General features: G+C 35.9%; 1 protein-coding gene across 1 annotated transcript in view; it reads right to left on the bottom strand.

Moving 5' to 3' along the window:
- Nucleotides 1-1117: 1117 nt before the first annotated feature.
- The window catches only part of LOC135071915 (partitioning defective 3 homolog), a 43372-nt gene continuing 27312 nt past the window's right edge, over nucleotides 1118-17177 (bottom strand). The window contains exons 19-20 of the mRNA XM_063965783.1: nucleotides 8782-8868; nucleotides 1118-4995 (exon numbers count right to left, since the gene is read on the bottom strand). Coding sequence (XP_063821853.1) covers nucleotides 4863-4995; nucleotides 8782-8868 — 220 coding nt within the window. The 3' untranslated portion in view covers nucleotides 1118-4862. The remainder of the gene's footprint in view (nucleotides 4996-8781; nucleotides 8869-17177) is intronic.

Genomic DNA, 17177 nt, shown 5'->3' with positions numbered 1-17177 from the left:
GAAGTGATAATTTTATAGTAAAAAAATGCAACATAGTTTAAAATATCATACGTAGGCCTACCTACAAACAAATGGCATAAAAAGATGTATTTGTAATTTTTTTTAATTTAAAATTACCGACATAACTTTTTGCATAGGTGGCATAAGTGATACCTTATTAGTTACAGAATTTTACCTATAACAAGATGAGACTAAAATAAAAGATCTGACAGGCCTAATTATGATTCAAACTCGTCCATTTCGAAAAAATGATAAAATTGTTATATAACTAAAATATCCAAAAATATAAACACAGGTACATAATAGGTAACTTGGCTGCAGGCTGATTTTGAAAACTGAAAGCTGCTTCTAATCTCTAATCGTTCACCCACCAGGACTACAACTTGTGCTACAACGATAAGCGCGGGCGAGCACGCGAGCCCTTGACATTTCAAACGATAACTTCGTTAAGACGAGCATGAATCTTCACGATATTGCCTTCCAAGTGATTCGAGCCCGATTTATTGAGTTTCTTTTGTTTTCTCCTCGAATAGCGAAGCTTTATTCGATATCGCTAAACGTTGGCGTTACCGATATCGGATATTGCACTTTAGTTATTTGCGGAGTAGTTTGAAGATTTTATCCATCTCCGATAAACTTGCCAAGTAAGTCCAGCAAATAAGAGCTGGTTTAAGTATTTACTGCGATGTGAACCACTCACTAGGTACTTTTAGTGTTGCAGTAAATGCTTGCCTTCGATGCTATCTCTTGAAAATAGAAAGTGTATAAAATCTTGCTTTTGTTTGTTTTACTGTTACTTAACAGTAAAGAAAAATGTCGCCGAATGCCTAAATACTCCTCCGTAATATTAAAACAGTACCAAATAAAAGTACAAATTATGAGTTTCTTGTTTATCCATTCGGGGAACATCAATTTCAATACCAAATATCAATAGTTATAGATTCAGCTAGTATATGATTTGAACTTTCAATACTATTTTAGAAATTGAGTTTTTTTAGGATTTCCTCATTTCATCCAAACTAGATGTCCTCTACTGGACAAAGGCCTCCCCCAAGGATTTCCCCGACGACCGGTCTTGCGCTGCCTTTTAGGTTGCACGGAAAAATAAAAGAAAATATTCATAATACTTGTTTTATTTAGGTACGATGGCCAATCTCCGCACTGAAAGTCTCTACATAATTAAAATATACAAATTGATATCGTTTACAACACGTTATAGACATGTGTATACATTTATGTACAAAATTATGGGCACGTCGTTTTCGTTTATTGTGACTAATCTAACGCTTTGTTCTAACCGTAACATAATTAACATAATTCTCATTAACTCATCGTGGTGAGATGTAACTAAATTGCATATTACATACATTAATCTCTTTGACAAACACTAATATTTACAATTACATGAAAATTTCTGTACATAAATTAAAGAAAATTCACTTAAGTACTATTTAGCATCATCATAGTTCCTCGCTAAGTATTCTAATATAGCCATTGGCTATGATTACTACACTATTTAAACTTGAGGTCCATATAACATTTAAATAGCTCGATTAGAAATATATGAAAACTGTCTAAGGCACTAAATTGTAATTTAGATTTTACCCCCATCGTGTTAAGGTATAAACAACATTGTAGCGTGACGTATAGTCCGCGGTACGCATCTTGAGCGCATACTTGTAAAATGAATGTTTTGTTCATTTAATATGCTATGTGACGTTAGTTGTTGTACTAGTCAGTAAAAGTATATTTTTGTTAATGGAAACAGCCATCAAAACACTGCATATTTCCTTTAGCGCTCAAGATCCGAGCCAGAGATTTCAGGCGGGGCGTCTCTATGTTTTTAACTGTTTACTTGAAGTTCAATTTTTACTCGGGCGAAGTAGCTGCTGCCATACATGTGTAAGTTTTTGCATACTACCCGCATAATATTTTTAATACTTTTAATAATGTCATTGTGTCGAAATTTTGTTTTTTTTTTCTACCTTAAAAAATTCTCATACTATTATAATTGTTATGTTCTTAAATGTTAATAATATAATCTTTTTATTTATAACATAGACCATTGTATGGGGTGGAGGGTTGGTAACCTGAGACACAGGAATCTTCCTAGTTCAGGTATCAACCCACCAACATTCTTACTTTGTTTTTCCTGATTGTTTGTTATCATAATATTATCTGTTATGTTGGTGAGAAATAAACATTACTTTACTTTTAACATTACTTTACTTTACAAGACAGCGGAAAGCCCCGGCAAACGCACTGGGCCTATTATACGAATATCATTTAGGTAGTACGCCCCTCACACAACACGCGACAATGTGAGAATACCTTTATCATACCTATAGGATTTATAGCCATGAGAATAAAATACAAAGAACATTTTCAAAGTGTTACACATTTTTACGAATAGAGAAACATGATCCTGGGATCAACATAATCAATACATACTCCGATTAGTGCAGATTTAATACAAAAATATAAGTAGCAAAATAAAAAGTTTTCATGATTTCTTAAAAACAGTAAGTTTTCATATATTTTTAGTCAGTCTTCACCTTAAAGATGCAACATAGAAAGAAGTTCCCTGTCATATTATCCTTAAGTGCCACAAATGTATCTTAGTAACTTACAAAAGTAATGTTAAACTAATTGCAAACGTTACTGATAAAAATATCACAATTTAAAAGTGAATTGACTTTACTATTAAATGTATAAAAAAATACAAACTTTCTCAATAATTGGAACATTCAAAAAGTAGGTTTTGTTCAAAACTGATATTCACTGAGACAATTTCTTGACATCAGGTACACTCAACGTCGAAAGTTATTTATGTTATTTTTATAACTAGTTCAATTCCACGGATCATCACCATCATCATCATCAAATGGTGATGAGATGATACCAAAGTGAAGTAGAGTTTTAAGTGCTTGACTGCTAAAACATGGATATAATAAGTTCTTAAAAAACACTTCTGTGGTAACCTACTTACATAATAATATTGAGAATATTTAATAATGCATACTTCTGCGCTGCAGTCTTTCAAAAAACCGTAAAGTCAAAATAACAAATTAGAATTCCACATATTTTGGAAGCCGTAATTAAGTCTCGAAATCAATTAATGAAACACATAATTTATTCTTAACCTAATAAATTATTCAGTCACACTACCCAAGTGTTAAAGATCAGATTTAATTTAAAATTAATTTACTCGTACATAACATAAAATTGATTACTTTAAAGCTTCATTGAATTACAAACTTAACTATGTCGTGTTTCGGTATATAGGATGATTATGTACAGTCGACAGCATAACGACTGTTGCAAAATAGAATTTATTACATAAACATAAAATGCCAGTATTTCTATTTTGTTCGATATGCTGTCGTCTACGAGATGAAGTAAAATAAATAAATATTGTGAAAATATTATTGATCATTGACGTAATTCGTACTACAAGTTAATTTCCAGTAAATAAAATGAGAAAATAACTTACAATATAATAATATAAATCCTTCAGCATCACAAATTAGTATCGTATTGCCAGTATATAAGAGCTAATTAAATAAAACAACCGTATCACTGGTGATCAATGGTATCTCTCTTCAATACATAGTGGCTTAAGCTTTGCACAATAATTTTAAAATCAAACATTTTCAGAGAACTTGAAAACCTAAGTACGCTGGAAAATGGAGAATTTTCCAAGAGGATTTTTTTTTAGATTTCACTTGAGAACCTTGGTCTTTCCTACTATTTAAGGTTTTGACAACCCTGTGCTTTATTGTATTTTACCTTATTCAAAGTAAACAAGTGAGATTTTAAAATACATCTAATGAATTCATATAAAAAATATTAAAGGTAGTTTTATTTGGCACCGGCAAAGGTGGCGTAAAAAATGTATGAAATATGAATGTATAGCGTCTTCGTTGGTATTTTGTAGTTTGACGACACGAGTGGGGAAAAAATACAATAATTTCATAAACGTTTACCGCTATCTTTGCCGTGCACGATAATGAGAAAATGCTTATTGTTAATTGCTATTTTACTGGTTAAATATTTAATGTAACAATTTTCTTAATTGCTATATAACAATTCCTTTTTTACAGCCATTCAACTTTAATAACATGTGAAAGCTTTGTGTTCTGAATGAATTTAGGATTTCAATTATTAGGAAAAAACATAAATTTTATAAAGTTCTCGACATTTGTTTTAACTCAAAAAACAACATTAAAACTGTAAGATGAAGAAGAGATACTACTTTAATAAGGTAGAAGTTGGGCTGGCCATGACTTATGGACTAAAACTAATTACAATGTCTTCAAATGTCATGTTTAGCAATTACTTCTAACGGCTGCCTTTAGTTTTAACTGTCAACTGTACTCGTCTCTAGCTAGAGGGAAGTCGATGCTTTCTTTTCTCTACTTTTTAAGTCTAGCTTTCGCTTGAAGCTGCCCGAGCTTCACTGTTAATGATTAAGCTAGTAAAAATTGCAGGATTATAGCACAAACCTACAAGTTATCATATTACGGATACTTTTACACCAAAAACACAGTTACCAGTACCAAATATTCCTGCCAAAGGTATTTTTATCAACTTCCCAAGAGCTACTTGAGCTTTACTTTATGAGAGTAGGCGGTTTAGTAGATCATAGCACAAGCCCACAGTTACAATTGCGGGTACTTTTACACAAACACAGTTACCAGGTTACCAGTTCCAAGTACCGTCAGTGGACTATCACTGCTCCAAGCCCTAGCAGCTTGGAGTTTTTCAAGCTTTACTGTCCAGGATGAATAGGCGGTAGCTCACTGCCCACAAGTTAAAATTGCGGGTACTTTTACACACACAGTTACCAGTTCCAAGTACCGTCAGTGGTAGTGAGACAGCTTGCCGGGCCTCCTAGGGGGGGCGGTCTCGTACTCGTAGTAGTTGGACTGTGGCCTCGGAGCGTCCCTACATGATCGCTGAGAGTGGTAGCCAGCTCCGCCGCCTGCCCGACGACTGAAACAAATGAGCCTTGTTGTATATGGAATAAGGTTAAATGCAGAGTGTCAGGGATATGTGGAAAACCAGCTGAAGTCTTCCCGGAAAATTCAAGATATTTTCTTTTTTTTTCCATTTTGATTAAATCTCTGTGTATACCGGAAACAATACGAATTGCTCATTGAAGGGTGAAAAAAGAAAGTAATATAATCGTTCAACTTTCATTTCTTCCCGGAAATTTCTGAAATGAAAAGAGAATAATAACCAATTCAGAATTTAGTCTGAGATTATTATTCAATTTTTTTCTAATCCGTCCCTCACAGTTTGAAGACAAAATATGAATCACATTTTGCAGTTAGTACTAGTTAGACTTTTATCACATGACTTAATGCTAAGAATTTCAAGTTGCTATTTTACTATCTACAATGAGCGTCTTATGGTGTGCGTATTGATATACTATGACGCAGCATTTTCAAGCCTAAAAAAATAAATCATATTTTCTATTTTCTACTGACCGAATATTCTATACATTATCTCCATTTATACTTTTTTCTAATTAAATTCAAGCTTGTCTGACATAAGTAGCGGTGAAAATATCACTTCCGTATTTTGGAAGCGATTTTTTCACCGTCTTATTTAATCCCTACTTGTTCTAAATTATTATACCACAGCATTATGCGAGTAAGTGAGACGTAACGTGCGCTATGCTCTAAAGTCCTATTTCTATTACCGTCTTTATAGCTTGCACTAACGCAGTTTTATGTTGACATTAGCAAGGTAAAGTACACATTAACATAGTAAAGTGTGCTGTTATTACATGAAGAGCTCCATTAAATGTAATAAATCTTAAATATGATACCCAATTTAACTTGAGTAATTAAACAGATCATATTTTTGTTCTGTTGTGTATTTTTATGTTTTTATTTGAATTACTTTTGACACTGAGTGTACGTACTAAAAAGACATCAAGGCAACCACAAAGTTTCCTCAATTATTGACTAGTTAAAGTTACTGTCTGGAAAGTTGACTATAAGTTAGGACGAAAATGCCTATATACCTACTTGATACAAATTAAATTTGCTTAGACTATAGTTATTCACAGCTGGTAACATAATTGAGATAGAAGAATTTTCACATATTTGTGATTAAAAGAGCATAATACCAAGCTGAATAAAAAACCGAGTCTACTCTCTAGCTAAGACCTTTTAAAGAGCTTAATACCTATGCAGTTCATAACGTACGATTATTCTGTCAAACGCTTTGTTTAACTGACTTTATCGTACGTTATGAACTGTCAAATGATTTCGATTGCTGTACACAATTCCACCTCTGGTATAATTAGTTTAATGTACAAGCTGTATTAACTATAATAACTACATAATAGCATTTACTAAGGCTCTACCTACAGCAGAACAATTAACACATATTTTACTATATCGCATCTCTAATAGTCAATTACCTTGAATGATAATGAAAAATTATAATTATTATCTTAACCGTTACCATACCATGCATTACTATAATTTTAGCTGCGAAGAGATGTTACTATAGGATTAGGTTATCTAAAGTGGCACCTCTGTAGTCCAGTTACAGAGATAAGAAAATTAAGATGAGTTAGACTGCGTTCGATTTTTGTCTAATGGTCGAGAACTTCGAAAAGTACCTACGTGAATACGTTGATCTGATATTGTCAGTATGTCGGAAACGCAAGGCAGATTAGTTTAAGGCGTACACTGACTGGAATTAAGAGGTCGTAATAGGCCTGCAGGGCTGCGATCTCAATTGTTAACCACCTACACAGAATATAAGATTACAGTAAAATATTAGCATCTACGATTGCTGCATTACCACCAACCACAGCAGTACAGTACACAACTAGCATTATAAAAATCGGGCATTACAAAGCACATGCATCTTACCCGTCGTCGTGGGAGGGCAGGAAAACAACAACTCATTATAAGTAATTGTTAACAAGTAATTAGTAAGTAATAGTTTGAAGGTAATTGCACCTAATTGACGCTTCTGGATTTCCCCTGACACCTTTAATTTATTAGGGATGTAACAGTTTCATCCTACAAAAACAGAAATTTTAAAAAACTTACAATAAACATGGGATAACTCCAAATCACCTACTTTTGAACAAGATGAGATTTTCATAAGAATATACAGGACGAAGAAAAATCAAATTTAATGTCTCAGAAAACTGCTCCATCAAATCTAACTGAAAACTCCTAGAATTGGAACAGAGTAAAGAAATTATACTATTCTAAGAATTATCTTGTTGACATGAAGTTTGTTTAATTAAGCCCCATAACTCAGATGGAGCATGAAATTGCGTAAGTTTGTGTTAAAATATAAAAAACAATAATGGAGAAATTCATCAAAGTCAAGTCTTGCTTGGTTATTATTACACTTTAGACGGTCTTGTTAGTAATTCTAAACCTGCTATCGTGTCCAACGGTCGCTAGCGCCAATTACCACCCTAGGACTTCCCCGACACCCGACGATTATGGCGTTTTTCATTGGAGACATCGTGAAATTAACTTGTAACTTAATCTGTAGTAGATAACGTGTCAATAATTACTTTTTATGTCACGTTGTTTCTATATTAAATAGCTACAGGTCATTTTTATTAAAGTTTAAGCTGACGAGTTATTTTTAATTTAACAAAAGGACAAAACCGTAGCACCTTTCTTCTATTAAGAATTTCTTAGGAAATTCGAACCCAATTTGTAAGCTCAAAAGAATTTACAATTTATTGTTTTTCAGGAGCTAGAAAGATGCTGCTATTTTATAAGTGGTCTTAGTAGTCTTGAAAATATTAAGTACCTAAGTGGTTAAACTTGTCAACCTACCGATTTGAAGGTAGAATTATAAATATCTTAGGAATGTTTAAGGTGAATGGGTAAATTTCGGAGTAATGAGCCTTATTTACTTCAATCCAATATTTGCACGGTCGATATCCTTTGTCCCGAGATACCGTGAGAAGTTTTCCGCGTCCGACTTTGTCTAACCGGTTGGGACAGAGAGAAAACTTTGCCTTGTATCCTATACAAAGGCCAAATCTAACAATAAAACGTGTCCTAAAAGCGAAGGTAAAGGATATCCTCTTTTATTAATATCTTCATGAAATCTTTATTTCATTTCCTGAAATAGTAGATCCTGCTTTATAGCAGTTTCCTGAATAAATGAATAATTGAGACGCTAATAAAAGTATAAAAGATTGCAAATATCAATTAAAGTTGCGATCGTGTTTATAAATAAGCATCTATCGTGTATTATAACTGGATGAAGGTTGATTGATTTATTGTTTAAGAGTATCTGTAACACTATTGCTAGTCTTAGTAGCCGTTAACTATTTAAAGACTACCTAGTTACTTAACTTTTAAGCTAATATTTGAGGCAAGCCCAATGGTGTTGTCATCGGATGGCCGTATCGAGTGTCGCTAATTTGAACCCTGTCGATAGCTGGACTTTTGTGGTGGACCCACTCAAAACACAAGCTTATACAGTCTGTCCGAGGAAGCAGTAATCAAACTTGAAGGGCGTTATTTATGTATAATTTATTCGATGAAAATACCTCAAATCAATAAGAAGTCTCTAGCCGGTCTCTCGCCAAATTACAAGCAATAAAATAATAAAATCTCGCAGAATTTAAGATTTTTCTTTTCGGAAAGCGGGGTTTCCATAAAAAAATGTACAAAGGTTCTTTTATTCTTGACTTTCACGGTTAACTTTTAGTCACAAAGGAAATAAGTTTATAGGCTTATTTTCTATAGTTAAACAATAAACAAGTATATTCACCTCTCCTCCTCAGCTTTGGCTCTCTGCGCGTGCACCTGCCGCCTCATCTGTCCGATCTGCACTTCACTGAGCTTCTCTCTTCGCGCGCTGTCAAACAATTCGTACCTTGTGAAACATTGGCTCGTTAGTAACACCCTGTATTGTGTAGGTTAAGTGGATAAGGACGATTTTGGCTGGTCAATATCTTGATGTAATACAGTTGTGGAGTGCAGTGTGGTTTTGTAAAACAACGCCCATCTCAGGGGTGATAGTATGTACACGACACTGATGCCAAAAAAATATAAACAAATAAATGTACCTTTTTTCATGGAAAAATCCATGAAATCAGGAAAATGGTAATTATTACGCGGGCGAGAGATTGTTTTACAAAACCACACCCTGTATACTACAATGTAATATTAAAGTTATTTTGTGTTATAATAGTGTTCAAGTTTGCCTCCTATCACATAAAAAAAAAAAAAAAAAAAAGTTGATTAATGTGGTTGAAATTTGACATTGAGTAAAGTTTTCGTCTCCGCTTTTCCCAACGCTCAAATAGGTATTTTAAACAAAATTAAATGTCCTCTGAGTTGTCTGGTAGAGATCACGTTAACAAGTGATCTCTACCAGACAACTCAGAGGACATTTAATTGTTAACAATAAGGCAACATAAATTTTGTCTTTTGATTGTCAGTTTTGTTTTGATCAATTCAATCCTCAGGGATATGGAAATATGTAGCTATAAAACAGCTTAAGGGGGTCCTGCACAGAATCCTTAAAATTGACATATTTTTAAATCACGAGTGCTCTGCGATTAGTGACTTAAATACATCGAAGGAACTTGTGTAGGGTAGCCCAATCCTTGATCTAGGTCGCCGCCTTTTCGAAATTTTGAATAAATACGCAAAAAATTGATAAACAACATTTAAAATGCAGACATTATGGAAAATTTATTTCTTCGAGAACTTTGTTAATTTAACGTATGAAGCAATAATTTTTATATGGAAATGTTTAAATTAATATTTTGAAGGTCGCCCCCTTTTTCGTTTTTGGTATTAATGCATTAATATTGAGAATTTTTGATTTTCCCAAAAAAAACTTTGCCGTGAAGAAATCATCAGGCGTTTTGCTTTATCGTAGCTGTCAAGTGTCAAATGTGTGTTTGTCAATCCTTTACAGAGTAGTGTAGAGCGCAGAGCATGCAAATAGTATCTCTTTTGTTATGACTTCGATTGTTACGAAAAAATATTTTACTTATTTTATAGTTAACTAGCTGACCCGGCGAACTTTGTTCCGCCTTAATGGCAATAAATAAGCAGACTTTTTTTTTAATTTCGAACGGGATAAAAAGTATCCTATGTCCTTCTCCTGGCTCTAAACTACCTCCCTGACAATTTTCAGCTAAATCGGTTCAGCCGTTCTTGAGTTATAAGTGGAGTAACTAACACGACTTTCTTTTATATATATAGATATGGGTAGAAAACCCTTGCAACCTTTCTTTGCCGTTCGTTCATTTCAGCCGAAAGACGTCCACTGCTGGACAAAGGCCTCCCCCAAGGATTTCCACAAAGACCGGTACCGCGCCGCTCGCATCCAGGTACCACCCGCGACCTTCACCAGATCGTCGGTCCACTTAGTAAGAGGCCTGCCCACGCTACGTCTTCCGGCTCGTGGTCGCCGCTCAAGAACATTCCTGCGCCAGCGGCCATCAGCTGTACGAGCTATGTGCCACGCCCGCTTTGGTTCTCCTACGGATCTCCTCATTTCTCCTCAAACAATCATAGCAAATGTTGTGATAGGGATAGAGACATGCGATTTTTGGTTTTAAAAAGGTAATACGATAGAAAATAACATAAATTAATAAAAACTACCTGTTTAGGGGCATTTTTTGGAGAAATTTATCAAATAACCAAAAGTACATGAATTTAAAAGCTGATTTTTTTTAAAGTATCATTTTTTTATTATTTGTTGTGTTTTCCTGAGTATTTTATGTATTTTTTAGTATCGCCTGTTATTTAGCATTATTACTGTTTTATTTTATCAGGATATACCTCTTAGTGTAAAAGTTATTACGTTCTCTTTACAATAAGTAATCGGAAGGAAAAAAATTCTATAAAAAATAAAAAAAACCCTCTAAAAATTTTTGACCTCTTTTTTGTCGATAAAAATAGGTTTAGTTTCACCTATTTTCATATGTGTACTTTATCGTGACTCACACTGTACAAAGAAAGTATGCTAAATGAGTAACGCAAAACAATAAGCGAAGTGTTAACGTTTATACTTTATTCTGATACATTTATAATATTAAGTTCAAAACGACGTCACTAGATGGCGCTGTACTACTTTACATCGCGATGATGAAGTATTTTTCTGAGTCTACAAGGACGCATACGTTTGTAATGTAGTTATTAAGATTCTCAATAGATGGCGTTGTAGTACTTTAGAACGCGGTATTAAAGTATTTTACTGTTCCTATAAGGTCTAACCCGTGTATTATGTATGTAGATCAATCTATAGATCAATATAGTTCAATAGCCCAAGTACTACGGTGGTTTTATTTACACACCTATAGTATTAGTGCTAAGTGCAAACTAGATCAGCCAGAAGTGCGACTTTTAACAAGTTCCTTCGAGCCGGATTGCATAGAGGTCATTTTTGAGCAGTGGTCATTGAGACCACAACCCCGCGCTCGCAGTGGATTACTGCGGATAAGGTGCGGTCCCAGCCACAAGCGGCAAGCGGAAAGCGTTTTTGCGGTAAAGCGCTGGCTGAAGCTGCTGAAGTTGGAGGAGGCGCTGGGTGGAGCCAGGCGGAATTGAGGCCACCTGAGAGGCGGACTTGCGGACTGAGGCCATCTTGGAGGCGGAGTAGCAGCCGGCGCAGGGAGTGACGTGTGCGCACTCAAGCCGGAAAGGATAATACGTCACACCAGGAAATCAGGTTCAGTTCAGTGAAGTGTTCAAGTGAGTAAACTTTTATTAAAACTTTGCCAAGAGATTTTGAACTCTATTTCATCGCGTTTAAAAACTTAGTGATTACGAAGACAGTCAAGATAGTTTGGAAGAAATAATTTGGACTTGTAATATTTTCGTGATTTGGACATTGACTTAGAATAATTTGCATGTTAGTTAAGGACTTAGAATAAGATCTCAAAAAACGGGGGAACGGGGAACCTATGCCCAATTTTGTATAGAAGTGTCAAACACTTAGAATAATTTGCACAAAATTTGTTAGCAGTAGTTTGAAGTTAGAAATTTTCTAAGTTACTTTTAGTTGAAAGAATTTACTATGGAACAATTACTTAAAGTTCAAGCTGATTTACAAGGTTCAATCCAAAAGGGTTTGTCTAATTTTAAGAAAAGTCCTAAAGATAGGATATCTAAAGAGTATGTGGAGGCCAGACTTGAAAATTTAGAAAAGGATTGGTCATCATTTAGGTCCAATAATAGTAAATTATGTGAGATATCAGACCCAGACCGATTAGCTAAATCAATTTATGTGTCAAATAATTGTTATGAAAACACAGAAGAAGAATATTTTATTTACAAATCTTTAATGAAATCAGTTCTCAATAAATTAGCAATGCGCGAACCACAAGTACAAAATAAAGGTTGTGGTGACGCGTCAAATCAAATTTTAAGGCTGCCAAAAATTACCATTCCCACATTTTCGGGTGCTTACTCTGAATGGACCACTTTTCGTGATTTATTTGTATCTTTAGTGCATAAAAATGAATCTTTAGATAATGTTCAAAAGTTACATTATTTGAAAACACATTTGTCTGGTGAAGCAGAGCAACTGATTAGGTATACGCCTATATCAGACGCAAATTACAGTCAATGTTGGTCTCTTCTTGAAAAACGTTACAATAATAAAAAGTTTCTAGCTAATTCTATTTTAAAGCGTTTTTTCGCACAAAAAAGAGTACAAAACGAGTCAGCTACAGGTTTAAAAGAGCTATTAGACACCACCATGGATTGTATGAATGCGTTAAAAAATATTGATATCGACGTGAGTACATGGGACGTTATCATTATCCATATCGTCGCGTTTAAATTAGATCCTGAAACACGTAAGCATTGGGAGTTGCATAATTCTGAAACAATTTCGAATGAATTGCCAACGTTAAATCAATTTAAAACTTTCATGGAAAATCGTTTCCGAGCTTTGGAATTTGTAGATCAAAAAAGACCCATGCATCACCATAGCAGTGGTCCTCATGCCAAACCAAAGGTCTTATTATCTACAAACACTAATTGTATGAGATGCGAATTTTGTTCTGAAGGGCATAAACTGTGTTTTTGCAAACAATTTGCAAGGCTAGACACTGATCAGAGACGTAATTTTGTGTTGAAAAATAAGATCTGCTTCAATTGTTTAGGTAGCAACCACTGTAGCTATGAATGCAAGAAAATGACGACTTGTAGACTTTGTAAAAAGCGTCACCATTCACTGCTACATCCAGAAGCCGCCAGAGCTGTGGTGAGGGACGTATCAGAGAGTAACAACTCTGAGGCTGGCCCTTCCCCAATAGTTTCGTGTACGTCAACTCATAAGGCACCTAAATACGAGCAAGTTTTGCTGGCCACTGCTTTAATCAACATAGAGTCTGAAGTTTGTGGACAGCAAGCAGTAAGAGCTTTAATAGATCAAGGCTCGCAAGCTTGTTTCATTACAGAAGCTGCTGTTCAACTACTTAAAACTGTTGGATTAGGAGACAAAGGATCGACGACATTCAAACATGTAGTCACAATAACTCTCCAGTCTAGGATTGATCGACAATTTCAGGTCAAAATTAGAGCTTATGTCATGAGAAATCTCATAATTTCACATTTACCAGAGCAACAAATTGAGTCACTAAATTGGGTGGGTTTAGGCAATTTACAACTAGCGGACCCACAGTTCAATATGCCCAATAAAATAGATTTATTGTTAGGGGCTAATGCTTTTAGTCAAATACTAAAAGAGGGAGTACAAAAAAGTCCAGATGGTTTGCTTATAGCGCAAAATACGTCATTGGGATGGATCGTGTCAGGGATAGTTATGAAGTATAGGAAATCATCAAGAATAGGTCATGAAAATCCCAAAATATCAGTAATGCATGCGCACATTAATGAAGACGATGCATTGAAACGATTCTGGGAAATAGAAGAGCAACCACATTCTACTAAGAATATGTGGACAGAGGAAGAGCAAAAATGCGAAGAAATTTTCGCCAGTACAACAAGTAGAACACCGGAAGGACGCTATATCGTGAAGTTACCTTTTCGTGAGACTCAACCTGGCTGTAAGGGTGGTAATTCACGCGATATCGCTGTAAGAAAGTTCAAATCACTAGAGAAGAGGCTATCGAAAGATTCAGATCTGAAAAAGAGTTATATCGAAGTGATAAACGAATACTTGCAGCTAGGACACATGAGACCTGTAAAAAAGAATGACTCTAAAAAGGAGGAAGCTGTCTACTTACCTCACCACGCTGTAGTCAGAAATGATAAAACTACAACAAAAGTAAGAGTAGTTTTTAATGCGTCTAGTAAAAACAGTTTCGGAATATCGCTAAACGACACATTGATGGTGGGACCCAAGCTTCAGGCAGATCTACGTCATTTAGTGTTGCGCTGGAGAGAGCACCCTATTGTACTCGTGGCTGATGTCGTTAAGATGTATCGGCAGGTCAGGATAGCAGAAGAAGACGCTATTTTTCAGCGTATTGTGTGGCGTGACGACTCTGAATCTGAAATACAAGACTTCGAGTTAATGACTGTTACTTTTGGAACTGCTTCTGCTCCATATTTAGCAGTACGAGCATTGCATCAAGTCAGTTTTGATGAGGCCAAAAGTTTCCCGCTGGCGGCACCAAGGGTAGTTAAATCATTTTATATGGATGATTTGATGACAGGATGCAGTGATGTTACGGAAGGAGTAGCATTGTACAAAGAGATGAGAGAGCTATTGTTACGAGGTGGTTTTCAATTACAAAAATGGAATAGCAACAACAAACAATTACTTTCAGAAATATTTAAAATTGAAAGTCAAAGTACAAATAAGACAGAACAACAGGACACAAAAACAAATTTAGAACAAGATAATACAAAAAATGAAAAGAACAAAGAGATTGATATGAAAGCTGATAATATAACTAAGATTCTGGGTATTACCTGGGATAGAAGCGAAGATCATTTCCGGTACTCGGTGAGTCTCCCTACGGCGTCGCCTGGACCTGAAACAAAAAGATCAATATTATCAGAAATAGCACGATTATATGATCCGCTGGGTTGGTTAGCCCCTAGCATAATTATAGCAAAGATGTTCATCCAAAAATTATGGCTAGCTGGCATAACTTGGGACGAACCAATCAGCGATGATATGAAACGTGAATGGTATACTTACCGGGATTTGTTGATTAAACTCACATCTGTTCGAGTTCCTCGGTGGCTGGGCACTTCCGGTAGAGAAGACATGCGTGAGCTGCACGGATTTTCTGACGCATCCAAGTTAGCTTACGCAGCAGTTGTTTACTTGCGGGTTGTAGACGCCAAAGGCAATGTACACGTTTCTTTGTTGGCAGCTAAGACTAGAGTCTCTCCCATAAAGCAAGTAAGCATCCCGCGATTAGAGTTGTGTGGTTCTACACTTTTAGCACGACTTTTGTCTGAAATCAGCGAGGTTATCAACATTCCTAAGAGCAACATTAAGGCCTGGACGGATTCAACAGTGGTATTGGCATGGCTAAATAGCCACCCAAGTAAATGGAAGACTTTTGTAGCGAATAGAGTGTCTGACATTTTGACGACTTTGAATTCATCGCAATGGTATCACGTGTCGACGAAGGAAAACCCTGCCGATTGCGCCTCCAGAGGTGTTTCACCCGACGCCCTGGCAAGTAATGAACTATGGTTTTCCGGTCCAAAGTTTCTTCATGAACGCAACATACCATATAATAGACCAAAGAATTTGAAACCAACTCTGGAAGAAGCTGTGAAAGTACATTTGAACACGATGACTGAAGATACATTATTGCAACGCTTCTCTACTTTAAACAGATTACTTAGAGTAATCGCTTATTGTAGACGGTTTTATAACCGCGGAGAGACACGTAACAATTACTTGTCTAAGAAAGAAATCGAAAATGCATTAGTTTGCTGTATCAAGAAAGTGCAAAAGGAAGAATTTTATGAGGAGTACTTAACTTTGCAGGCCAAAGGATGTTTACATTCGAAAAGTTCAAAACTCAAATCTTTATGTCCATATCTCGATGAAAACGGAATAATGAGAGTGAGCGGTAGACTGCAGAAGTCGCAGTTACCAGAAAACACCAAACATCCTATTATATTACCGCACACTTCACATTTCACAAAACTCCTAATAGCTGATGCACATAAAAATACCCTGCACGGAGGAGTTCAGTTGATGATAAGCTACTTAAGGGAGGCATATTGGATAATAGGTGTTAAGAGCCTCGTTAAACAACACATCCGTAAATGTGTCACATGTGTTCGACAGAATGCTAGAGTTCAAACCCAATTCATGGGGTCTCTCCCAACAGTGCGATGTACACCAGCCAGAGCATTCCTACATAGCGGAGTGGATTATGCTGGCCCTATAAAGGTTAGAACAACCAAGGGACGGGGCAATCGCTCCTATAAAGGCTATATATGTTTATTTATTTGTATGGCCACTCGAGCCATACATTTAGAAGTCGTGAGTGACATGAGTACGCAAGCCTTTATAGCAGCATTTAGACGGTTTGTGTCTCGGCGTGGACACTGTGCTCAATTATGGAGCGATAATGGCACTACATTTGTTGGGGCTTCTAAAGAGTTAGCGGAATTGAATAGTATTCAAGGGGAAATTGTGGAATACTTAGAAGGCCATGGGACAGAGTGGAAATTTATACCGCCCCACGCACCTAACTTCGGTGGGTTATGGGAGAGTGGTGTTAAATCCACTAAATACCATTTGAGACGCGTAGTGGGGGACACAACCCTCACATTTGAGGAAATGTGTACCTTCTTAACACAAGTGGAAGCTTGCCTGAACTCGCGACCACTTACTGTAGATAGTTCAGATCCAAATGATCCAAGACCTTTAACCCCGGGTCACTTTCTGGTTGGGGGACCACTGCTAGCGGTACCCGATGCAAGTAACTTTGTAGAGTCACATGTTAATTCACTAACCCGTTGGCAAGTTGTTCAAAGAATGCTACAATGTTTTTGGAGTCGTTGGTCAAAAGAATATTTATCAAACTTGATAAATAGATATAAATGGAACAACATGATTCCGGAGCCTAATATAGGAGATGTTGTCCTTATCAAGGAGGATGATTTGCCACCGAGTCGTTGGTTAATGGGTAGAATAGTGGAAAAGCACAAGGGTAGTGATAATGTAACCCGTGTAGTCACTATTAAAGTTAAGTC

The sequence above is a fragment of the Ostrinia nubilalis genome, chromosome 5 (assembly GCF_963855985.1).
Source record: "Ostrinia nubilalis chromosome 5, ilOstNubi1.1, whole genome shotgun sequence".
NCBI classification, from domain to species: Eukaryota; Metazoa; Arthropoda; class Insecta; order Lepidoptera; family Crambidae; genus Ostrinia; species Ostrinia nubilalis.
This window is presented reverse-complemented; position numbering and strand designations above follow the sequence as displayed.